This window comes from Chiloscyllium plagiosum, chromosome 14, assembly GCF_004010195.1.
Source record: "Chiloscyllium plagiosum isolate BGI_BamShark_2017 chromosome 14, ASM401019v2, whole genome shotgun sequence".
Classification (NCBI taxonomy): Eukaryota; Metazoa; Chordata; class Chondrichthyes; order Orectolobiformes; family Hemiscylliidae; genus Chiloscyllium; species Chiloscyllium plagiosum.
The window spans coordinates 72241777-72268941 of NC_057723.1; the positions used below are offsets into that span (position 1 = coordinate 72241777).

At 45.2% G+C, this 27165-nt stretch overlaps 1 protein-coding gene across 1 annotated transcript in view; it reads left to right on the plus strand.

Moving 5' to 3' along the window:
* LOC122556798 (dedicator of cytokinesis protein 2-like) overlaps positions 1-27165 on the plus strand; it is a 727415-nt gene that overhangs the window by 573282 nt on the left and 126968 nt on the right. The window contains exons 34-35 of the mRNA XM_043703987.1: positions 2062-2147; positions 12676-12832. Of these exons, the coding sequence (XP_043559922.1) occupies positions 2062-2147; positions 12676-12832 (243 nt within the window). The remainder of the gene's footprint in view (positions 1-2061; positions 2148-12675; positions 12833-27165) is intronic.

Consider the following 27165-nt stretch of genomic DNA (forward strand, 5'->3'; position numbering starts at 1 on the left):
TGGTGGGGTGGTAGGTGAGGACCAGTGGGGTTCTGTCCTGGTGGCGGTTGTCAGAGGTAGTTTCTTTACTCAGAAAGTAGTAAGGGTATGGAATGCTTTGTCTGCAATGGTAGTAGATTCGCTAAGTTTAAGTACATTTAAGTCATCATTGGACAAGCATTTGGACGTACATGGAATAATGTAGGTTAGATGGGCTTCAGATTGGTATGACTGGTCGGCGCAACATCGAGGGTGAAGGGCCTGTACTGCGCTGTAATGTTCTATGTTCTATGTTCATCAGTCTTCCAGGAGCAGATGTGTCTGTCCATGACAGTATGCGATAAGAGTGGCCCCTGCTCATTCCTTACGGAGGCAAAGTCTAGTCTTCACATTGAGTATGCTTCTATAGTGTTGTGTGGCACTACTCAAGTCCTGGGTGGGCCATATTTTGAACAGATCAGGTTGTTCAGGAGATGTTATGGGCAATCAGGAGCAACAGAATTGAATTCAGCCACCACCTGTAACCACATGATTTGACATATATGTTCTGTCCACCACCGATGGCTCACCGAGGCTCCTTTAAATTTCACCTCCCAAACTCTGCAACCTCAACCACCTAGAAGGATTAGGTGGCAGATACATGGGAACCCCACCACCTGCAAGTTCACGTCGTGACTTGGAAATATATCACCATTCCTTTAGTGGCATTGGGTCAAATATCTGGAAATATCTTCCTAAAAGCATGCTGGGTGTTCCTAAACCAAATGGGACTGCTATCATTCAACAAGGCAGCCCACAACCACTATCGCAAGGGTAATGTGAGATAGGCAATAAGTACTGGCTTAGGAAGTGATATCCACGAAGAACATAGAACATTACAGCGCAGTACAGGCCCTTCGGCCCTCGATGGTTCCACAGGTCGGCGCAACAATCTAAAACCCTTCTAACCTACACTATCCCATTATGATCCATATGTTCATCTAATGACCACTTAAATACCCTTAGTGTGGGCAAGTCCACTACTGTTGCAGGCAGGGCATCCCACACCCTTACTCTCTGAGTAAAGGACCTACCTCTGACATCTGTCTTATATCTGTCACCGCACAATTTAAAACTATGTCCCCTCGTGTTAGCCACCACCATTCTAGGAAACATTTCACAAAATAATTAAAAAATAGGTTATGCAGAATAAGAACTGAAAGGGAATTGGAAGGAATTGGATGCTCACAGAATTATAACACCACACAACCATGACGCTCATGCGCTGATTGAAGCAGCAATGACCTTTGAAATAATTATTTGAAAAGAAAGGATGCTGAGCAGAAAATGCCATTTAAAGGGTTAGCTCCGGTCTCCAAGTGAAAGCTCATCAAGATGGGCCAAATGGTCTCCTTCCGTAATTTCTATGACTCTATTAAATAAACCCAAACAATGAGACAAACATGCCCAGAGTTAAGCCAGGCCAGTGATAGGCGGTAAGAATGATGTTTTGTTTGTGTGTGTGTGTGTGTTTGTGTGTGTGTGTTGAAGGGCTTATGCCTGAAACATCGATTCCCCTGCTCCTCGGACACTGCCTGTCCTGCTGTGCTTTACCAGTGCCACATTCTCAACAACGTTTGTAGGTGGGGGGGGATGGTGGGGAGGTTGTAAGGATACTGAGGGATACAGGAATCTATTTCAAAAAGGCTGAATTCTCTGCTGGAGTCAACATTACGAGCTGGGAAGCTGCAGGTCTGTGCTTATTAAATCAGCTAAGATGAACAAAATGGTCTTTTACAGGCATTCATGCCAAACAGCATCCTGCTAGCTTCAGGGCAACTTAATAAGGCACCTTGGGAATGACAGTCAGGGCCTAATAGGTATAAGCACTGAAAATCAAAGCAAAAGGAATGGCTGTGAACCAAAGGAACGATATTGGGAAATATAACATTCAATAATGTTTACTGATTGGTTATGAATATTAGATCCAATGCCAGGAGTGGTTTCAATCTTGCTGGTAGTAGTTTTGCAAACATTGTTCATCCTGTGCTTTAGTCGGTGTACTTTTTGGATCTCTCTCATAATTAATTATCTTTTTAACAGTTCGAAGATGAAATAATCCTGAAGTTAGATCACACGGTGGAGGGAGGATGTGGCGATGAGCAGTATATGGAGCTCTTCCAAAACATGTAAGGTTGCATTCATTTCCCAATTTCAACGGAGACACACAAAGCATATAACGAGTACATCGAGGAGATGAATGCAGAGAGAATCAGAATCACAGGTCTCCAAACTGAACAAGAGTGAAGTATCGCACAACTCCACAACATGTATGCCTTTAGATACTAGCCCTAAAGGGGGGATGGGCAGAGGCAATGGCCGAGTGGTATTTTTGCTGAATAGTTAATCCAGAGATCCAGGTACTGATATGGCAAGCAGGGTTCAAATCCTGTCACGGTAAATGGTGGAAATTTAACTCAATTAGTAGCTGGAAGTGAGAGTCTAAGAATGACCACGAATCCATGATTGCAAAAACCCAGCTGGTTCACTAATATCCTTTGGGGAAGGAAAATGCCATCCTTAGCTGGTGTGGACTACATGTGACTCCAGACCCACAGCAATGTGGTTGACTCCGAACTGCCCTCTGGGCAATTAGGGATGGGCAATAAATACTGGCCAAGCCAGTGACACCCCTCATCCCGTGAATAAACAAAAAGAAATAGAAATGAGTTGAAAGGCATCATTCAGTCACAAAAGAGATAAGAAGGAGAGGAACTGAAGGAAGTTAATTTTTTCAAACAATTGGAGAAAAGTAGAAAAGTCAAGTGGAAAGGAGGGGAAATGGTTTCATGTGAGATGAGTGAAGGAGGTGACTGAAATGGCAGTGGACCTGATTCAAAACTACAAATTATGAAACCAACTGAGAGCAAACTTATGATGGATTCTATCACCTGAATCCAGGTCCTCCACACCCTGCCCGCTAACACATCCCTCCTCACTCTCAATGCCCACCCCAACCCCAAGGTTCCTCATTCAATCCTGGTCTCTGACATTCCGATCATTGTCCTATATTCTTGTCCTTCTCACCTCATCTCCAATTTCCATCTCTCAACCCCTGGGATCTATGTACTGGGGGTTGAGGTACAAGCAGGGAGGGTTGTGGTGGAGGTAATAGTGGGGGTTGGGATGAGATGATAGGATGTAGGGATGGGGAGGTGTTTGCTATGATGCAAAATAGACAATAGACAATAGACAATAGGTGACAATAGGCCATTCTGCCCTTCGAGCCTGCCCCACCATTCAATATGATCATGGTTGATCATCCTTAATCAGTATCCTGTTCCTGCCTTATCTCCATAACCCTTGATTCCACAATCCTTGAGAGCTCTATCCAACTCTTTCTTAAATGAATCCAGAGAGTGGGCCTCCACTGCCCTCCGGGGAAGAGCATTCCACACAGCCACCACTCTCTGGGTGAAGAAGTTTCTCCTCATCTTTGTCCTAAATGGTCTACCCCATATTTTTAAGCTATGTCCTCTGGTTCGGCACTCACCCATCAGCGGAAACATGTTTCCTGCCTCCAGAGTGTCCAATCCTTTAATAATCTTATATGTCTCAATCAGATCCCCTCTCAGTTTTCTAAACTCAAGGGTATAAAAGCCCAGTCGCTCCAGTCTTTCAGTGTAAGGTAACCCCGCCATTCCAGGAACTGACCTCGTGAACCTACACTGCACTCCCTCAATAGCCAGAATGTCTTTCCTCAAATTTGGAGACCAGAACTGCGCACAGTACTCCAGGTGTGGTCTCACCAGGGCCCTGTACTGCTGCAGAAGAACCTCTTTGCTTCTGTACTCAATCCCTCTTGTTATGAAGGCCAGCATGCTATTAGCCTTCTTCACTACCTATTGTACCTGCATGCTTGCCTACATTGACTGGTGTACAAGAACACCCAGATCTCTCTGTACTGCCCCTTTACCTAAATTGATTCAATTTAGGTAGTAATCTGCCTTCCTGTTCTTCCCACCAAAGTGGATAACCATACATTTATCCACATTAAACTGCATCTGCCATGTATCTAACCACTCACCTAACCTGTCCAGGTCACCCTGTAATCTCCTAACATCCTCCTCACATTTCACCCTGCCACCCAGCTTAGTATCATCAACAAATTTGCTAACGTTATTACTAATACCATCTCTTTGGAAGCCTTTTGTGTCAATCAAAGGGCTTCTTCTTCAAACTCAAATGCATTCATTCCTAAGAAACAAATCATTCAGTGCAAATAAAAATGATAAATTGAGGGAAGTCATGCCGTACCCTGATGAAACTATGGCTCGGACCCGACTCGAGTATTGTGTTGAGACTCGCTCACCATCCTTCAGGAAGGATGTGAAGAGGATTCAAAGGAACTTTACTGGAGTGATTCCCAGAATGGAGCAGCTTAATGATAAAGTTAAATTGGAAAGGCTGGTGTTATGAACCAGGCCAGACATGCCCCCCAGAATATTTTAAGAAGGTAGCCTAGATCCTAACTTCTCCTTATTTTAAAGGCAAATATAACATGCTGTGTTGCAGATGCAATGCAACTTGTCAAGCCACTCGACATTATGCACAACATTGTCGTTAAAGTATAACCAAAGAAAGAGGAATTTGGAATAACTTAGCTCTATTGGAAAACATAACAGAATAATAGATACAGGAACTGTTTCAATTTTGTAACATCCCATAAACACACCTTTTGGCAAAAGGGCAAATTCAGAAAAATAGATTTTGTCTCACATACAAACCAACTGCCCAGGAAAAGAACCCCCAGCATTTGGCTGGAATCGAGAGAGGGAAGTAACTTCCAATTCCTCAAGCTTGTAACAGCAACTGCTTAAAGCTGAACCTCAAAACCAAAAAAAAAGCTGGGCTGTGACAGCTGGTCACACCCATCCAGGCTGCTTCTATTGTTCCAACTTAAAAAAAAAACCAAGGCCTCACAAGCTGTTTACTTTACTGGCTCTCCAAGCAGACAGCACATCACCTTTGTCTTAAAATCTCTCTTCTAAGAAAAAAGGACAAAATAATCTCTTAAAAGCACAGCATTGTGACACTGGGGTTATTCTTTTCTTAACCAAAGGGCTTGAATTGAGATATGATGGAGGGATAAAAGACTATAACAGGTTTAGATCAAGGAACACTCCTCCCTCCCCCCCAATTAAGCAGGGGTTTGGAGGAAGGCACAAAAGTAAAGTTCCAGACAAGAGATACAAGGAGGACTTCCAGGTCACCTATATCTCACAGCGAGTGGTAATGACCTGGAATCCATTGTCGTTGAGAGAATGGAAGCACATACAGTGATTTCAAAAGGAAGGTGGGCAGATAATTCGGGGAAAGAAACCCTATAGGGCTATGGGGCAAGACTGAAGAAGTGGGACTCAATGGATTGCTCCATTGGACTGAAATGGGCTGAATGGCCTCATACTGTTTAATAAATAACTCTTTGGTTTGAGTTATATGCATTCTTTGGTCTCTTACACACACACCCTCCCCATTTGTGGGTGGGGCCAGGGCATCCAGGGGATCAGTAACTGCCCCACTAGCATTTTGCTGTCAACAGAGTTGGGGGCTGGATTTCCACCCCTCAGGGTAAACAAGTCCCACCTCAGAGTGGCCAACTAACCAGACGTTAGCAACTCTCCCCAGTATCAGAACGGGCAATGGTCACTACTAACACACTCAAGTGAGGAAGAAGTCGGCTGTGGAATGATGGGAACTTTGCATTTGGGGTCAACAATTTGGGATAGGAGTAGAAGCCAAGGCTTGAAAGGGAAGGTGAACCTATTGCCTGAGTGTAAGGGGAGGGTTATACAATTTGGGTGGAACCCCCAGCAGTCTCTCCAATGTTCCCAGGGTATCAGTTAGATAAGACTCCTTCTTGCCCACTAACAGTCCAATCTATAAACGTTATGTCCGATGAGGAATCTCTTCTGAATCACTAACCTGGTTTTTCTCCTTCCAAATGAAGAGTGGGTGTACTTGTGGTGGACATATTCCAGGGTTATCAACTGAAGTCTGTGTACGGTATACTTGGCCATAGATATTCTCCTTTACTTTACAGAAGTTAGATGTAACCTTTTTTGGTAGAACAGGACTTAATGTCTGCATTCTGTCTTTGCTAGGCTCCTGGGTGACAGTAGTTAAAATAATTAATCTGTAGCGCTTACGGAAATAACTCCATGAAGGCCGGTATCACATCACCAAGTCACCATTTATTTACACGTGCATAATACATGACACTGACCCAGTTAGCTCAGAGCTGGCTCCTTGAGTGAGCAGAACCTCCAACACTCCTATTTTTTTTTAACTTCTTTTTAAAAAGGATGTTTGACACTCCTACTCTTTTTCTTTTACCCCCACACTACTACCTAATTGACCTTGATCCAGCTCTCAGAGTGAATAGAACCCCTTATCCTCCTGTTTGTTTATCTTTTAGCCAGCTCTCCAAGTGGACAGGATGGCTGACACTCCTGTTTTTTAAAAATGTTTCTTTTTTTTTAAAAGCAATCCTGTTTTTTTTAACCCCACACTACTGCCTAACTGCAGTAGTGCTTTTTTTTCTCCCCCAGCACCCATGTTGCGTGTGTGCCGGTGTGAGACACAGTGAAAGACATAAGGTGCAAAAATCTTGATTCAGTTACACTCCTTTTTTTAAAGAAATCAGTCCTCAATAAAAAAAAAGGAAAACCACTTAACAATATTGGCTTTGTAAACCAACCAGTTTAAGAATCAGGTTTCCCCCCCCAAAAAATCACAAAAACTAACGGTAGAAGTACACACTGGATGTGGGCTGCCAGCTCAGAGTCAGTCCCCTTCCTGACACAAATGGAGAGTCCTTGACAGTGTCCCAGCTCCCTCCGAGCCAGCTCTCAGGGCGACCTTCCTGTTTTTTTTCCCCTTTCTCAGAATCTCTGACACTCCTGTTTTTTCTCCCCCCGACTACTGCCTAACGGTGGTAGTGCTTATTTTTTTTCCCCCCCAGCACCCATGTTGTGGGTGTACAGGTATGAGACACAGTGAAAGACACAAAAGTTGCACAAATCTTTATTCAGTTACAGTCCTGTTTATAATATTTTATTAAACAAATTACAAAACAATTTATAAAAAAGTTAACATTTACAGCTGTATACAATAGCAATTTTACAAGGGAGAGGAGCAGCAAAGCTAGGCCCCAAACCCTACCGTTCAACCAGTTTACAGGGAAATGAGGGCAAACCTCAAATCCCACTTCCACATATGACAAGACAGTGACAATGGACATTTGTACATTAGACAATATTGTTACATACAAAAGTGCAGACAATACAGACCCAGCAAGCCCCCGTTCCTCCTACCTTCCGACCATACTAAGGCAGCCCGCCCCTACCCACCTTCCGGCTCTCGGTCCACCCCATGCCCCTTCCAGTTCTCGGTCCGCCCTGACACACCTTTTGACCACCTCTGGGGCAGCCAGCCCCGGCACCTGCCCGGGGTGACAGCGCTGAGGACAGCTACCCGCCTTCTGGCTCTCGGTCTGCCCCTACGTACCATTGGGCTCTCACCCACCCCGATGTGCCATCCGGCCAGTGGGCTATCCTGACACACCTCCCGGCCACCTCTAGGACAACCCGTCCCCTTCCCTGGGACGACAGCGTGCAGGGTAGCCCACAAGCCTTCCGGAACTCAGCCCGCTCCTACGCGCCTTCTGGCTCTCAGCTGCTCTGACACCTTTCAACCACCTCTAGGACAGCCCATCCAGATAACCCCTTCTCAGGACAACAGCGTGCAGAACGGCCTACCCACCTGGCTCTCGGGGATACTGGCATCAGGGCAGCCTACCCACCCTCCGGCTTTCGGGACAGCCTACCAAAATTCAGGTTCACAGGATGGCCTACCCACCCTCTGGGTCTTGGGGTGACAACTTTCAGGGCAACCCATGAGCCTCCCAGCTCACAGTAAGGCCTGCCAGACCCCAGGGACACACAAGACAGTGCAGGTGATAGACCCAGGAAACACCACAATACAGTTAAATTTTAAAATAAGGCCCTTTCTGGTACACAGTCCAAATATATACAGTCTTCAAAATACAGAATCCATTTCCAGGAAGAGTCCACTCCAGTATATAACGTGCATTGTCAGAAATAGAGTCCACTCCAAACTGCAGAGTCCGTTGCAAAAAACAGAGCCCGCAACCAAGGGCAGGGTCCACTCCTGAAGGCAGCAAACGTACATCCCACAGCACATAGGTGTTCAGTCTCCATGGAGTCCTGGCCCAGCCTTGGAAAACCAGGCCCACTCACAGGAACGTAGTACAGGTGCAGTTAACTCACAGGGGTTTGGTCCACTCCTGAAGGAAAGGTCTTCACCCAAACTCCAGGAAATAGCAACTGCTCACCTCCCAGCCCACACACAGGTGTTCAATCTTCAGAGGCCCAGTCCCAGGGCTAGGCCTCCCCACAGGAACAGCTCCTCTGGTGAAATGTATGTCTTCCACAAGGGCTTAGTCCAAACACATAAAAGAAAAACAAAGGAAACTAGAGTCCAAGGGCTAAGCCCTACTACAAAATTAACATTATCCTTTTCTCAAAAAGAGTAAAAAGAGAAAGAATAACACACAGCCTGTAACCAGCCAGTGAAACAACAATCCCCTAATGAGAACTGAGCTACACCTGAAACACATTATGTGCATCAGGAGTTTAACAATTGGTTCTCACTAAAAGGAATGCCAGTTAACAAGCTGGCTAAATAATTCAGCCAGTTCAGGAATCAGGTTTCCCCCTCCAGAAAAAAAGGGAAGCAGAAACGAACAGTAACATACTGACTGTAACACCAGCCAGCACAGAGTCAGTCCCTAGACTCAACAATCCTGTTTAAATTTTTTATTTTATTAAACACATTACAAAACAGTTTACAAAACACAATTAAATTTTTACAGCTGTACACAAGAGACAGCAATTTTACAAGGGAGAGCAGCAAAGCTCAGCCCCAAACCCTACCATTCAACCATTTTACAGGGAGATGAGGACAAACCTCAAATCCCAGTTCCACATATGACAAGACAGTGACAATGACATTTGTACATTAGACAATACCGTTACAAGCCCGCCCATACCCACCTTCCGGCTCTCGGTCCACCCCATGCCCCTTCCAGTTCTCAGTCCGCCCTGACACACCATGCCCCTTCCAGTTCTCAGTCCGCCCTGACACACCTTTCGACCACCTCAGGGACAGCCCACCCCGGCACCCGCCTGGGGTGACAGCGGTCAGGACGGCCTACCCACCTTCTGGCTTCACTAACCACCCTCAGCACCTTCCGACCACCTCTGGGACACCCCGCCCCGGCACCTGCCCGGGGTGACAGTGCTGAGGACGGCTACCCGCCTTCTGGCTCTCGGTCTGCCCCTACGTACCATTGGGCTCTCACCCACCCTGATGCGCCATCCGGCCAGTGGGCTATCCTGGCACACCTTTTGACCACCTCTCGGGCAGCCTGTCCCCTTCCCTGGGACAACAGCGTGCAGGGTAGCCCACAAGTCTTCCGGATCTCAGCCCACCCCTACACACCTTCTGGCTCTCAGCTGCTCTGACACCTTTCAACCACCTCTAGGACAGCCCGTCCCGATTACCCCTTCTCGGGACGACAGCGCTCAGAACGGCCTACCCACCATCTGGCTCTCGGGACGACTGGCATCAGGGCAGCCTACCCACCCTCCGGCTTTCGGGACAGCCTACCAACCTTCAGGTTCACAGGATGGCCTACCCACCCTCCGGCTCTCGGGGTGACAGCTTTCAGGACGACCCATGAGCCTCCCAGCTCACAGTAAGGCCTGCCAGACCCAGGGACACACCAAGACAGTGCGGGTGATAGACCCAGGAAACACCACAATACAGTTAATTACCAAAAAAAACCAGAGTCCTTTCTGGTACACAGTCCAAATATATATAGTCTTCAAAATACAGAATCCATTTCTAGGAACAGTCCACTCTAGGATACGATGTACGTTGTCGGAAATAGAGTCCGCTCCAAGCTGCAGAGTCCGTTGCTAAAAACAGAGTCTGCAACCAAGGGCAGAGTCCACTCCTGAAGGCAGCAAATGCACACCCCACAGCACACAGTTGTTCAGTCTCCATAGAGTCCTGGGCCAGCCTTGGAAAACCAGGCCCACTCACAGGAACATAGTACAGGTGCAGTTAACTCACAAGGGTTTGGTCCACTCTTGAAGGAAAGGTCTTCACCCAAACTCCAGGATACAGCAACTGCTCACCTCCCAGCACACATGCAGGTGTTCAATCTTCACAGGCCCAGTCTCAGGGCTAGGCCTCCCCACAGGAACAACTCCTCTGGTGAAATGTATGTCTTCCACAAGGGCTCAGTCCAAACACCAATAAAAAGTGAAAACACATAAAAAAAACAAAGGAAACTAGAGTCCAAGAGCCCTACCACAAAATTAACATTAACATTGTCCTTTTCTCAAAAAGAGTGAAAAAAGAAGAGTAACACAGCCTGTAGCCAGCCAGTGAAACAACAATCCCCTAATGAGAACTGAGGTACACTGAAACACATTATGTGCATCAGGAGTTTAACAATCGGTTCACATTAAAAGGAATGCCAATTAACAAACTGGCTAAATAATTCAGCCAGTTCAGGAATCAGGTTTCCCCCTCCAGAAAAGAAGGGAAGCATGAACCAACAGTAACATACTGTCTGTAACACCAGCTAGCACAGGCACAGTCCCTAGACTCAAGAATCCTGTTTAATTTTTTTCTTCTTTTGAAAAGAGTGGCCAGTGACAAGCCGTGCCCTTCACATCAAAGGGCAGTGCTGTGTGATCAAACAGTGAAGGGGAGGATAGGGACTAAATCAAAATAGAGTTGGAGGGGGAAATAATGCACTCCAATCCCTGCGGCGCCCACCTCTCCCTGAACAACTCCAGGGTGTTGGTGGACACTGCTTGCTCCCTCTCCAAGGACACCCGGACAATTCTGTTTAATTTTTTTTTAACAGTGAAGGGGAAGGTAGGGACTAAATCAAACACTTTTATTTATTTATTTATTTATTTATGTATCCTTTTTTCTTTCTTTTTTTCTTTTTTCTTTTTTTTCCCCCTGTTTATATTTTTTTCTTTTTTAATCCCCACACTACCGCCTAACTGCGGTAGTGCTTATTTTTCCCCAGCACCCATGGTGTGTGTGTGTAGGTGTGAGACACAGTAAGAGACACAAAGTGCACCAATCTTTATTCAATTTCCACCACCAGGAAGATAGGAAAACACCCGGGTGGCCAGTGACAAACACTGCCCTTCACATCAAAGGGCAGTGCTGTGTGATCAAAACAGTGAAGGGGAGGGTAGGGACGAAATCAAAATGGAGTTGGAGGGGGAAACAATGCACTCCACTCCCTGCGGCGCCCACCTCTCCCTGAACAACTCCAGGGTGTTGGTGGACACCGCTTGCTCCCTCTCCAAGGACACCCGGACAATCCTGTTTAATTTTTTTTTTCCCCTGCGGCGCCCACCTCTCCCAAATCCCTATTTATATATATTTTTAATAATTTAACCCCCACACTACCACCTAAGTGCGGTAGTGCTTATTTTTTTCCCCAGCACCCGTGGTGTGTGTGTGTGCGCAGGTGTGAGACACAGTGAAAGACACAAAGTGCACGAATCTTTATTCAAATTCCACCACCAGGAAGATAGGAAAACACCCGGGTGGCCAGTGACAAACACTGCCCTTCACATCAAAGGGCAGTGCTGTGTGATCAAAAACATTGAAGGGGAGGGTAGGGACTAAATCAAAATGGAGTTGGAGGGAGAAATGATGCACTCCACTCCCTGCGGCACCCACCTCTCCCTGAACAACTCCAGGGTGTTGGTCGACACCGCGTGCTCCTTCTCCAAGGACACCCGGGCCCTAACGTAACCGCGGAAGAGGGGCAGGCAACAATCCTGTTTATTTTTTTTTTCTTTTGGGGAAATAATACACTCCACTATTCCCCTGTTAATTTTTTTTTTTCTCTTTTAACAATCCTGTTTAACTCTGTCAGTCAGGGCTCTCTGATTGGACCAGGTTAACAGCCCCAAACGGAGAACTTGTACTCTATGAGATCTACCTCACTGACCTCATTGCAATGATTGCATTTTCCTCAATAGTTTGTGGGCTGAGGTGGCATTGTGGAAGACGCTATCTCCCCCTTTCTGGTGCATTTTGGATTTGGCACTTTACCCCCATCATGAGTAATGTAGGAAGCATCTCCCAAAGCCTCATACATCAAAAGCATTATTCTTTAAGTGAGCACAGTGTAATGTTTGGTGTATAATTACGAGAGTCCAGTAACTGATTTACGCTTACTGTGCTTGATTGCTTAAGTCTGGGTGAGGATTCTGGAGCATATGAACACACACCACAGTGGAGTTGGGAGCATGGTTAGATATTTTAAAACATTGCATGAAGCTCTGTAAATCCACTTCCTGCGCACTCGGAAGCTACTGCCATCTCCGCATTGAACTGAACACTTTCACTGCACTGTCTAGAGGGAACCGTGAGCTGGAATGAATTTGATTTGATCTCATTACTGCACCTGCCCACCACATCCTGGGAACAAGACAGAGAAATAGAGAGAGAGAGAAGGAAAGACATGTTTCACATCACTCCCAGATCATCATTGTAAATGTGACATCTTGCGGCTCTGTCTTTTAGCATTCTGAAGTGTGCTGAACAGCACCCATCTATTGCCTACTCAGTGCAACATTTCGTCCACCTGGTGAAGGGACTCCTGGAGAAACTCTTGGATTATAGGTCGGTGATAAGTGACGAAAGCAAGAGGAACCGTATGAGTTGCACAGTTAACCTGCTGGTAAGTACAAAGAAATTTCTTCAACTCCTCCCACTCTTTGTTCTTGATAATTCTCCCTCAACCTCCCAGACTTATCTCCCTATCACCATCATCTCTCTTCAGTCCTAACCTCTGGAATTCTCCCCCTAGAATACTCTCCTCTTTGGGGTGCCCCTTCAAACTGCTTAGTCAATCTTTATTTATCCCCCTCTTTTGATGTAATCTCCATTTTATAATAACACTCCTGTGAAGGATGCAATGCATTCTAACTTAAAGGTGCTATAGAAATGCGAACTGTTCCACTTTGGATTGGACCAAAAGGTCAAGGTGTAATGTCTGTTCCATATATAACATTGATGTGTGAAGTATTCTCCAGGGTATCAGAGTGTGTGAATTATACTTCACTTCCAGCAGAAGAACATAGAAATAAAAACTGGAGTAGGCCATTCAGCCCATCAAGCCTGACTCTGTACTAAACATGATCATGACTGATGAGCTACATGCCTCAACTCCTCTGTTGCGCTCAACATTGCCCTCCACTCACCAATATTTCAAAAATCTGTCCTTCTTAAATAACATCTCACCTCCACAGCTCTGAGGCAGAGAATTTTAAACATTCCCTGCTCTCTCTCAAAGAAATTCCTTCACATCTTGAGTCTGCATTTGACTTATTATTGTCACATCTACCAAAATACAATGAAAAGTGTTGTTTTATGTGCTATATAGGCAACTTGTACCCTACAAAGTGCAGCAGAGGAGTAGCACAGAGTGCAGAATACAAGGTTACAGCTGCAGAGAAGGTGCAGGGAGAGAGATCAGAATTAATATTTGAGAGATCTGTTTAAAAGTCTCACAACAGCAGGGAGGAAGGTGTTCTTGAATCTGTTCATACGAGTAATCAAACTTTTACATCTTCTGCCCGATGGAAGAGGGCGGACGAGGGTATACTCGGTGTGGGTGGGGTCTTTGATGATGGTGGTTGCTTTCCCGGGGGCTGTGGGAAGTATAGGTGGAGTCAATGGATAGAAGCCTCATTTGTGTGATGGACTGGGCTGTGTTCACAGCTCTCGGTAGTTTCTTTTGGTATTGGGAAGAGCACTTACCACACCACACTGTGATGCATCCAGGTACGATGCTTTCTGTAGTCATGATTTGGAGGTGCTGGTGTTGGACTGAGTTGCATAAAGTTAAAAATCACACAACAACAGATAAAGGAGCAGCACTCCAAATAACGCTGTTGAACTGTAACCTGGTGTTGTGTGATTTTTAGCTTTCTATAGTGGATCTGTAAAAACTGGTAACATTCCTTGTAGACGTGCTGAATTTCCTTAACCTCCTGAAGAAATAGAGATGTTGTTGTGCTCTCTTGGTTTTAAGTGAGTTTCTCTTTATTCTGTAACTATGTTCCTTAGTTCAAGACTCCCCCACCAGTAAAAACATCTTCTCAGCATCTTTGAGAAGGTGACCAAACAGGTGGATGAGGGTAAAGCAGTTGATGTGGTGTTTATAGATTTCAGTATGGCGTTTGATAAGGTTCCCCACGGTAGGCTATTGTACAAAATATGGCGGCATGGAATTGAGGGTGATTTAACGGTTTGGATCAGAAACTGGCTGGCTGAAAGAACACAGAGGGTGGTGGTTGTTGGGAAATGTTCATCCTGGAGATCAGTTATGAGTGGTGTACCGCAAGGATCTGTTTTGGGGCCATAGCTGTTTGTTATTTTTATAAATGACCTGGATGAGGGCTGAGAAGGATGGGTTAGTAAATTTGCAGATGACACTAAGGTCGGTGGAGTTGTGGATAGTGTGGAAGAATATTGTGTGTTGCAGAGGGGCATAGATAAGCTGCAGAGCTGAGCTGAGAGGTGGCAAATGGAGTTTAATGCAGAAAGGTGTAAGGTGATTTACTTTGGAAGAAGCAACAGGAATAAAGAGTACTGGGCTAATGGTAAGATTCTTGGTAGTGTAGATGAACAGAGAGATCTTGGTGTCTATGTACATAGATCCCTGAAAGTTGCCACCCAGGTTGATAGAGTTGTTAAGAAGGCATATGGTGTGTTAGCTTTCATTAGTAGAGGGATTGCATTTTAGAACCATGAGGTCATGCTGCAACTGTACAAAACACTGGTGCGGCCACACTTGGAGTATTGCGTACAGTTCTGGTCACCGCATTATAGGAAGGATATGGAAGCTTTGGAAATGGGTTCAGAGGAAATTTACTAGGATGTTGCCTAGTATGGAGGGAAGGTCTTAAAAGGAAAGACTGAGGGACCTGAGGCTGTTTTCATTAGGAGAAGGTTGAGAGGTGATTTAGTATAGACATATAAGATAATCAGAGGGTTAGATAGGTTGGATAGTGAGGAGCGTTTTTCCTCAGACAGTGATGGCTAGCACAAGGGGACATAGCTTTAAATTGAGGGGTGATAGGTATAGGACAGATGTCAGAGATAGGTTCTTTACTCAGAGAGTAGTAGGGGCATGGAATGTACTGCCTGCAACAGTAGTAGACTCTCCAACTTTAAGGGCATTTAAAGGTCATTGGATAGGCATATGGATGAAAGTGGAATAGTGTAGGATAGATGGGCTTCAGATTGGTTTCACAGGTTGGCACAACATCAGGGGCCAAAAGGCCTGTACTGTGCGATAGTGTTCTATGTGCTATGTTCTATGCATCTATCCTGTCAAGCCCCCTCAGAATGTTAAATGTTTCATGAAGATCACACCTTTTGTTTTTTTTTAAACTCCAATAATGAAGGTCTAACCTGTTTTGCTGATCTTTGGTTTCTTCATTCCAAGAACCAGCCTCAAGATTCTCTTTTGAACTGCCTCCAATGCCATTGAATCCTTTCTTAAATACAGGGACCAAAACTACACACAGTGCTCCAGCTGCAGCCTCACCAACACACTGCATAGTTGTAACAAAAATCACATTTTTTAAATTCTAGGAATAAAGCTAAAGTTCCCTTTACCTTCTTAGTTATCTAGTGTATCTGATTGCCAACTTTTTGTATTTTGTGCATAAGAACACCCAAATCCCTCTGTGTTGAGCAGTGTTGGAATCTCTCTCCATTTAAATAACAATCAACCTTTAAATTCTTCCTACTGAAGTGCATAGCCTTAAACTTTCCTGCATGAAATTTTATTCGTCAGGATTTTGCCCTGTCCCTCAAACGATCTGTATCTCCTTGTAAATTCCATATGTCCTCATAACAATATGCCCACACTCCTATCATTAGCAAATTTGCATATATTACATTTTGCCCTCTCGTCCTAACCATCAATATAAATAGTGATTAATTGAAGCTATCAAACTGATCCTTGTGGGACTCCACCCGTTATGTTTCCTCAACCTGAAAATTAACCATTAATCCTGAACCTTTGTTTTCAGCATGTTAACCTTTCTTCATCCTGTGCAAATACATTGCCCCCAGTGCTTTGAGTACCTATCTTGCACAATAGCTACATCTACTAGTTCCCCTTTATCAGCTTTATCAGTCCAAAGATGTGCAGGTTAAGGGAATTGGCCGTGCTAAATTGTCCATAGTGTTCAGGGATGAGTAGGTTAGGTGCATTAGTCAGGGGTAAATGTAGAGTAATAGGATAGGGGAATGGGTCTGTGTGGATTACTCTTCAGAGGATCGGTGTGGTCTAGTTGGGCCAAATGACCTGTTTCCACACTGTAGGGTGGCACGGTGGCTGACAGCAAGAAGGTCCTGAGTTCGATTCCGGCCTTGGGTGACTGTCTGTGTGGAGTTTGCACATTCCCCCCGCCTCCACCGTGTCTGTGTGGGTTTCCTCCGGGTGCTCCGGTTTCCTCCCACAGTCCAAAGGTGTGCAGGTCAGGTGAATTGGCCGTGCTAAATTGCCTATTGTGCTAGGTGCATTAGTCAGAGAGAAATGGCTCTGGGTGGATTACTCTTCAGAGGGTCAGTGTGGACTGGTAGGGTCGAAGGGCCTGTTTCCACACTGTAGGGAATCTAATCTAATTCTATGATTCTAACTCTGCTTGTTATATCCCCAGAAGAAACAGAGCAAATTTGTCAAACATGATTACCTGTCACAAATTGATGTTAATTGTGTTAAGCTGTTGTAAATGATTCTTCCTTAAGAATGGACTCCAGCTGTTTCCCAAAGACAGATGTTTTACCAACTGGCTATAGGTTCCTGCTTTCTGGCTCCCTTACTCCTTGAAGAAGAATGTCAGATTACTGGTTTTCCAATCCATTGGTACCCTCTCAGAATTCAGTGAGTTCTGGTATATTTCAACCAATGACTTCACGACCTCTGCATCCTTTAAAACCTGAGCTACAGGCCATCAAGTCCTATGATCTTTCTGCCTTCAGTCCAATACTTTGCCTCATGTGCTGCAGACTGTTACAAGATCTTTCCTTGCATTTGCATGAGAATTATGCTGCATAAGAAAAAGTTGCTCTTTGTTTTATTTCCTTCATGGGATGAGGGCAGCGCTGGCCAGTTCAGCATTTATTGCCCATCCCTAATTGCCCAGAGGGCTGTTAAGAGTTAGCCACAGTGCTGTGGGTCTGGAGTCATGTGTAGGCCAGACTGGGTAAGGATGGCAGTTTCCTTCCTTAAAGGACATTAGTGAACCAGATAGGTTTTCTCAAACAATCAACAATGGATTCATGGTCATCATTAGACCCTTAATTCCAGATTTTACTCAGTTCAAATTACACCATCTGCCATGTTGGGTTTCGAACCTGGGTCCCAAAAACATTACTTGGGGCTCAATAATACCACAAGCCCATTGGTCAGGCAGGTTGGCTCTGGGCAAGACAGTTCCATAGAGAAACCACCAAGGAAGGATGTTCCCCAATTCCTGTGTTAAATGAGGATCTATGGTCTTTTTTTCCCTGCAGAGGACAAGTCCCTGCATATGTGCTGAATAATCAGAGGCTTTGTAATGTTCTTGTTTGGGTAGGGAATGGGAGAATTAATGTAGAAAGAAGCCATTCGGCCCATTGAGTCTGCACCGACCCTCTGAACAGCATCTATCCAGACCCAGCCCTCCACCCTATCCCTGTCACTCTGCATGTCCCATGGCTAGTCCACCTAGCCTACATATCCCTGGACACTATGGGCAATTTAGCATGGCCAATCCACCCTAACCTGCACATTTTTGGACAACGGGAGGAAACCGGAGCATCTGATTGAAATCCATGCCGAATCAATTGAATACGGTTGTGATCAAATGCAGAAATGCCCATTGCAATGTCTTAATTTCTTTTTATAATTAAAGGGGCTGTACCTAGTTTGGAAATAATGTTTTGCTAGCCCTTTTATAAATATCTGACACCACAAAAAGTTTTGGGGATAACTGGGGTAGAAAGGATGCTTATCAACTCTTCAAATGCTGTTTATCTCATTAGATGGGAGGTTGCTGGTAAGGCAATTGTTCTTATTGTAGACCAATACTTGCTTAGAGAAGGTGGTGGTGAGCTCTGATTTTGTTTTTTTTACCGTCACATGTACTCAAATGCAGGAGAATAGTGAATAATGCCACTACACAAGGTGTCATCTTAGGTACAAGTAGATTAGATTTCCTACAGTACGCAAACAGGCCATTTGGCCCAGCACGTCCACACAGACCCTCTGAGGAATAACCCACCCAGACCCATTCCCCAGACTAATGCACCTAACACCATTGACAATTTAGCATGGCCAATTCACCTGGCCTGTACATCTTTAGATTGTGGGAGGAAACTGGAGCACCCGGAGGAAACCCACGCAGACACGGGGAGAATATGTAAGCTCCACACAGACAGTTACCCAAGGTGGGAATTGAACCCGGGTCCCTGGTGCTGTGAGGTAACAGGACTAACCACTGAGCCACTGTACAACCCAAAAAGTGCCTACATTCAGAATTTTAATAACAAGGTAGAAAGAAAGAACAAGGTTAAAAGTTAAAAGTTGCAGTGATTATGGTGAACAGTTACAGTCCATACAAGTTTATGTAGACCCACAGTGGTGTAAGGGAGAGAGTTCCAGGATTTTGATCCAGTGGCAATGAAGCAGCAGCAATGTATTTCAAGTCAGGATTTTGTAGATTTTGGCTTGGGGTGAATGGGATCAAAGGTTATGGGGAGAAAGTAGTATTAGGCTATTAAGTTGGACGATCAGCCGTGATTTTAATGAATGGCGGTGCAGGCTCGAAGGGCTGAATGGCCTCCTCCTGCTCCAATCTTCTATGTTCCTATGCAGGACTTGGAGAGGAACTTGCAGGTGACTTTGTTCTCATTTATCTGCTGCCCTTGTTCTTCAAGGTGGTAACGGCTTGGAATGTGCTGTCAGAAGAGCCTCGTTGAGTTGCTGTAGTGCATCTTGTAGTAGGTGGTACAGACTGCTAACACTGAGCATCAGACGTGGAGGGAATAAACGTTGATGGTGGAGTAAGGGATGTCACTCAGTGAGCTGTTTCGTCCAGAGGCTTCTTGAGTGTTAAGCAGCACTTATCCAGCCAAATGTGTTACGTGAAGCTCATCTTTGTGTTCATTAATGTCTCCAATTGAAAGATCAACGAAAAGGTTAACCAAGTCAGTGTATCTCGCAGCATTCAGACTGACTCAGTCTGGTTTTGGCAGACACATTGACTGCTAAGGGACCGACTCTAATTCAGGACTGTCCAAACAACAATAACTCAAAAGCAAAATGCTGCAAGGAACTGGAAATCTGAAAAAATAGACAAAAAATGCTGCAAGGTCTGGCAGTATCTGTGGAGATAGAAATGGGTCAGTGACCTCTCATCAGGATCAGGAAACATTAGAAATGTAATAAATTTTAGGCAAGTTTAAGAGGGAGGATTGGATACAAGAAAAGGTCTTGTGATGGGGTGGAATTCGAATTAGGGTTTTCTGTCACGTGTACAGCAACATGACAGTTGGAGGAAGTGCGCCTCATCTTCCGCCTAGGAACCCTCCAACCACAAGGGATGAACTCAGATTTCTCCAGTTTCCTCATTTCCCCTTCGATTCTCCTGTTCCTTGGATGCTACCTGACCTGCTGTGCTTTTCCAGCAACACATTTTCAGCTGTAGCATGTATGGAATGAGCTGCCAGAGGAAGTGTTGGAGGCTGATACAATTATAGCATTTAAAAGGCATCTGGATGGGTACATGAACAGGAAGAGTCTAGATTAGAGTGGTGCTGGAAAAGCACAGCAGGTCAGACAGTATCCGAGGAGCAGGAGAATCAACGTTTCGGGCAGGAGCCCTTCATCAGTGCTCCTGCCTGAAACCTGATGAAGGACTTTTGCCCGAAACATTGATTTTCCTGCTCCTTGGATGATGCCTGACTTGCTATGGCTTTTCCAGCACCACTCTAACCTTGACTCTAACTATCAGCATCTGCAGTCCTCACTTTCACCTATATGAATAGGAAAAATTCAGAAGGATATGGCCAAGTGGCAAATGGGACTAGATTAGGCTTGACTATCCAGTCAACATGGACGAGTTGGACCGAAGGGTCAGTTTCTGTGCTGTACAGCTGTATGACTCCAAATAAAGTTAAAAGGTAAGCACTATAGTTCTTCTACAGCCTGCTGTCTCTACAAACTGTGGGCTTTTCGACACGTGTTCTCACTCTGCCCGCACTACCGGGCTCATGAACTGTGACAGAGTGACCGCAACAGGCCAGAGTCCACTGACCGATCCCCACCCACGAACACCCCCTCCCCCTCTCTGAGTCCCTGGCCTGCCTGCCACTCCCCTCTGGCCCACCAATGACCCTGTCCAGGCCAGACCTACCAACTTATCATTAAATGGCAAAAGTGATGATGGTCAAGGCCAGAGGAATGGTAGTGGGTCAAGTGAAAAGTATGTACCCAGAGGAAGAACAGCAAAAAACATAAAAAGTGAAAAACAAAAGCAAAAATTTCTAAGTTGTGTGGGACAAAATGGAGGGGAGTCTGAGTGTGGATGGGACTGAGCACTTGGAGACATAAAGTCATGAGAGTCCTCGGAAATATATCCAGGCAGAGTTGGCAACTTCACCTTCATCCGTGTACAGCACCATGACGATCCGAAATTCCTCTCTCTCTGCTACTTCAGTCAGGGCACGAACTGGTTTAAAATAAATGGGCTTTAGTTTCTCTAGTATAGCATGGAGGCCATTTTGAGGCAGCTGTGTTCTACCATTGTTTTATTGTGCCTCACAGTGTAGCCCCAAGGCCACCATTCTGAGATAAGGCCATAGATTGCCCAGCAGAGACCTGCAGGGTTTTACAACCAGCTGCCTCTCATTCGTAGTCTGACCCAGTGCTGGTGGTGATCAGACATCATCAAGAATGCGGGCTGGGCTGACTGACCGAATTGAGCAAGATCCCAGGCCTCATGACCTAGCTGAGGTAGAACGGTACAATTAGAGGGGAGAATCGCATCCTTTTCAGATGCAACATGGAAGGTATTCTGCCTGGGTACATCACAGCTTGGTACGTCAACAGCCCTACCCAGGACTGTAAGAAACTACAGAAAGTTGTAAACACAGACCAGACCATCACACAAGCCAACCTTCTATCCAAAGGCTCCATTTACACCTCTTGTTGCTGTGGAAAGGCTGCAAACATTATCAAAGACCACACCTACCCTGGTCATGCTCTCTTCAAACCTCTTCCGTCAGGCAGAAGGTACAGAAGCTTAAACACACGCACCAACTGGTTCAAGAGCAGTCTCTTCCATGCTCTTATCAGACTGCTGAATGGACACCTCTAACTTCAAATAATGTTGATCTTGCTTTGCTGTGCAGCTGTAACCCTGTATGCCTCACATCTCACCCTGTGATCTGTATGTCCTTGTATGTTATGATCTGCCTGTACTGCACGCAAAACAAAACCTTTCACTGTACTTAGGTACATGTGGTAACAGTAAATCAAATCAAATCTCAATCAATCCTGGGACTTTAAGGCAATGTGGTCATAGAAGCTGGAGACCTGGTCCCAGGTTGGAGAGTAAGTTGGCAGATAATTTAGAAGAAACTGAGGGAGACTACTCAAGCGATAGTCATCAATGTTAAGGAGAACAGACATAGCTCCAAATCAGAAGATGACAGACCTTACTAGTGCATACCTAGTGAGAACTATTCTCAAAGTAAGTTCCAACTGACAGAATATTCGTGGAGTTTTATCCGGTCAAAGTTGCAGAGTGTAGTTATTCTAACTATCTGAATATCTAAGCAGCTCATTAGGTTGGTGAAATTCCAGCTGGTAAGCAGAGAATTAACACAATGAACTACCTGATCTTAATTAATTGGCTGCAGGTTTTAATAATGATACATGTTGGAGAGTTTGTACATAACTCTCTGACATCAGGGAGCTGCTTTGCTTAATTTAATCTCAAGAGGCAATAAACTGAATAAATCATCGACTGACAGTTTGGAATAGCTTTGGAGATAATAAATTCAGATGTGTCACAGTGTAATGTTTTCTACCTTCACCTCTGTGCTCTGACTTTAATTTCTGAAAGAATGCAGGCAGAGAAGAGATGGCACATTGTGCTTTGAAGTGAAAACCAGTGTGTTTAAAAAACAAATGCTAAGAGATCTTACTTTGCTGCTAATTCTCTCCACAACCTTTACTACTTTTAAGGTTGAACGTCTGATTGATCCCAGTTTAGGAATTTCAATTAAATAATACCAGCCATAATTTGTGCTGCTATCGTGCCATTAATAGCACAACAGGGTGTTACAAAGCAAAATTGTTAAGATTTGAATTGATATTGAATTGAAGGAGTTGTTAGGACAAATAGCTAAAACGTTGGTCAAAAGAGGTGGGTTTTAAAAATTTGGCTAAAGAAGGAAAGCAGGGTAATAGGCTTGGAGCCTGGACAGTGAAAGGCATAGCTGGCACAATTAAAATCGAGGATGCTGATGAGACCAGAATGAGATAAGCTTAGCTACCTTGGAATGCTGTGGGGCTGGAGGATATTACAGAGACAGAGAGGAAGCAAGGCAATAGAGGGATTAGGAAGTTGAGTTATGAAATCAGTGATTTTTATTGGTGAATCTTGTTTTGGCTATATTGCTTTCCTCTGTGCCGGATGCAGGCGATGTGTAAAGTGTTTGCAATTGTATATTGTGTGCTTCGGCTGACTGTAAACTTTGCCTTCAGGGGCTGAAATGGACTCTTTGGATTTCTGTCATTGTGGTACCTTTAAGAGGACAGTGACTTGTGTGAAATTCTGTATGCGTTTTATGTAGTGCTGTTTGTTTTGTGAAATTTTGGGCACCCTATGGCAATGTCCCTATTTCTCTTTTGTATCGTTATTGTTGTATTGTATTTTATGTAACTATGAATTAAAAACAAACAGAAGGACTTGGAAACATTGCCTCCATTTTAAATTTGCTTCCAATGTTTAACTCTGGGTATAGTAGATTAGTGAGCTTGGGAGTGATGGGTAAACGTGGATTAGGACCGAGGCATCAGAGCCCTGGATTGCGGAGGTTAGTTCTGCCATTGCAATCACTGCTGCTACAATACAGCCTGGCGATGGATACGTCAAGAAATAATGGCTGCATTTCAGCTTCTAAATGTGCGATTTTGGCTCCAAAATGGCTATCACCATGCATGTGCACAGTTCTAGTGGGATAGAAATGGATGTCATTTTGGTAAGGGTCCTGGCGCAGGCACAGAGCACCTGCTGGAGGAATGCAGTAAAACAGGGTGATAATGTTGATCAGCGTGTGACATTGGTTTGGTGCCAGTGCTGCCAAATTAGAGCGGGCTGCACCAGCTAATGACATGTCTTCAACTCCATATGTTGAGCATGCACAAACAGGATACAGATGGAACAGCAGGAAGGAACACCCTCCCTTCCTTTCTTCTTCCACAACTCCACCCCCCCCAACCCAAAAATGGATCACCTTCTACTTTCAGATTCATCGTCTGACTGTTAGCCTTCTGCTGTAGCTGACCTGATCAAACTCATCAGCTGAATCCTCAGCAGCAGTGCTCATGTTGGACTCACTCCAGAGTGACGTTTGACTCAACCATTTGTAAAGTCACAGAGATATATAGCATGGAAACAGACCCTTCAGCCCAACTCATCCATGCCGACCAGATATCCTAACCTAACTTAGTCCCATTTGCCAGCACTTGGCCCATATCCCTTCCTATATATGTACCCATCCAGATGCCTTTTAAATGTTGTACTTGTACCAGCTTCCAGCACTTCCTCTGGCAGCTCATTCCATACACACAACCATCCTCTGTGTGAGAAAGTCCCCTGCACTGATGGCATGCCTCTTATATCTGCTGTCTCACCACGAGCTTGTCCTGCCTGGATGTTGGTGTCTGAGCTGGTATGAGATTGAGCACTCGCATCTCTTCTTCCTCACTGTGTTCCCACTCTTCTGCCTCTGCCTCTGCCTCTTCCTCTTCCACAACAGCCTGGGCAGGTTAATGACCTTGCCCACCAGAAAAGAGAAAGGTCTAAGGATAGGATTGTGATGGAAAGAGAGAGTTACACAATGTGTAATCCTTTATGTCACCTGGAGCTAGTAAATCAGAAGTGTATGTAGATTGAAGGAGGAGGGATCTGACAAGAAGAATTAGATGTGAGGATATACTTGTCTTTGATAGTCCCATTGATGGTCACAGCACTGACCAGATGAGTGACGGGAGTCTGGTAGTTGAGCAGTGTGTGAGGCTGACCATGCTGTTGGTGGAATGTAGCATTCAATGATAAATACACTCGCCTTAACACCTCACCTGAAGATTATTTAATTTCTTATGGTTCTCCCTCCAGGTTCTCCTGGATTAGGTTTCAATTGCAATTTTGATTTTATTGACTCGGAGGAAGTGAGGACTGCAGATGCTGGGGATCAGAGTCAAAAAGTGTGGCTCTGGAAAAGCACAGCAGTCCAGGCGGCATCCTAGGAGCAGGCGAGTTGACATTTTGGGCATAAGCCCTTCATCAGGAATGCCCCACTTGGAAATATCGACTCTCCTACTCCTCAGATGCCACCTGACCTGCTGTGCTTTTCCATTCCCACTTTTTTGATTTTTATTTTATTGTTATGTGTACCTGAGTACAGGAGGTCAGTGAAAAGTGTATAATGTCGCTCCACTTGGCACCATCTTAGGTGTAAAGGTACCCAGATATAAAAATCTTAGGTACAAAATAGTAAAAGAAGCAAAGTTAAGCTTTGTCTTCACAGAACAAGTAGAAAAATAAAGAAATCAGGAAATCTTAACATTAACTCCCAACACCCAACAACAACAGCTTCCTGCCTTTGGAAAGTTTCTCTCCAGGGACACCTGGTCCTGTATGGGTCAAACCCAACTTTTCTGCACCCCCTGTCTCTTTAAATACACACTCAAACTTCCATAAACATCTCTTGGCTTCTGCTCCAATCAAAATGCATCTCCATTTTCCTCGGATGGTGATGGCTAGCATGAGGGGTCATAGCTTTAAATTAAAGGGTGATAGATATAGGACAGATGTCAGAGGTAGGGTCTTTACTCAGAGAGTAGTAAGGGCGTGGAATGCTCTGCCTGCAACTGTAGTGGACCCGCCAACATTAAGGGCATTTAAATGGTCATTGTATAAACATATGGATGGTAATGGAATTGTGTAGGGTAGATGGATTCCACAGGCTGGCACAACATCGAGGGTGAAGGGCCTGCACAGTGCTGTAATGTTCTATGTTCTACGTTCATGTTTAAAAACTACAGGCTGGCTTTAAGCAATGCTAGTTTCACATGAATGCAGGACCCCTGCAGAGATGTGTAGCCATTCAGCAATACAGGTAACATTAGTTGCACAGGCCGCAGGCATGAGTTTGGCTTGGCACCCACCAAAGGAGGCAGGGAGTTAATTGTACAGATTATCCTCCCCATTCTTATTTTCAAGTCTGTCCAATTTAAGGACCTCATAATTTTAAGCAATAAATGTCCAGCCACAACTAAACAATTGGAGCCTCTGTTGTGGCTCAGAGAGTGATCTCTTCTTTGGCCTGACACCAATTCATGAGCAGCAAGTCTGGATTATTTCTGGCTCCATCAACCCAACCCTGGAGAAGATGCCAGGGGTGTATAGATTTTCATTGATAAGATCAAGAGGGGGCATGGATAGGATAAACAAACAAAGTCTTTTTCCCTGGGGTGGGGGAGTCCAGAACTAGAGGGCATTGGGAGATGGTGAGAGGGGAAAGATATATAAGGGACCTAAGGGGCAACTTTTTCACAGAGGGTGGTGCGTGTATGGAATGAGCTGCCAGAAGAAGTAGTGGAGGCTGCTACAAGTACAACATTTAAAAGGCATCTAGATAGGTACATGAATAGGAAGGGTTTAAAGGGATATGGGCCAAGTGCTGGCAAATGGGACTAATTTCAGTTAGGATAGCTGGTTGGCATGGACGTGTTGCATCAAAGGGTCTGTTTCAATGCTGAACATCTTAATGATTCTATAACTTTGTGAGGGGGCTGCAAATGAATAGAATAGTCATTTATCGTAACTTATATTTTTTACAAACGACAATACAGTGAAAAGTCTTCATCACCATACCACATATCAATACCAATAACAGAAGGCAGAGATGAGAAAAACGTTGACACAATGTCCATCTGAGTTCAATGTCCGGCTCCTGGGTCTGGAAAAAGGCAGTGCCGCTGTAAAGACTGAGATGCCAGGCCGTTAGAATGCCAGGGCGGAAAACTCCACTGAAGCTGCCTGTAGGAGTTGGCCAATGGAATCCTGGGCAGTGCCACCGAGGAATCCAAAGCGAACGACCACTGGACACTGTCGCAACGGCCAAGAGGAACTGCCACCACAGCAGCCAGCTGGAACATTCCTCCTCCATAAGCCAATACCGGATGCCTGTGATTGGCTCTCGGCCAGTCCTCTCCTTGCTGCCGCTCTCAGACACCCTCTCCAGGGTCACGAACTCACTTACCGCCATCCATCAGACACCCTCTCCAGGGTCACCAACTCACTCACTGCCATCTACCAGACACCCTCTCCAGGGTCACCAATTCACTCACCGCCATCTACCAGACACCCTCTCCAGGGTCACCAACTCACTCACCGCCATCTACCAGACACCGTCTCCAGGGTCACCAACTCACTCACCGCCATCTAACAGACACCCTCTCCAGGGTCACCAACTCACTCACCGCCATCTACCAGACACCGTCTCCAGGGTCACCAACTCACTCACCGCCATCTACCAGACACCCTCTCCAGGGTCACCAACTCACTCACCGCCATCTACCAGACACCCTCTCTAGGATCACTAACTCACTCACCGCCATCTATCAGACACCCTCTCCAGGGTCACCAACTCACTCACCGCCATCTACCAGACACCCTCTCCAGGGTCACCAACTCACTTACCGCCATCTACCAG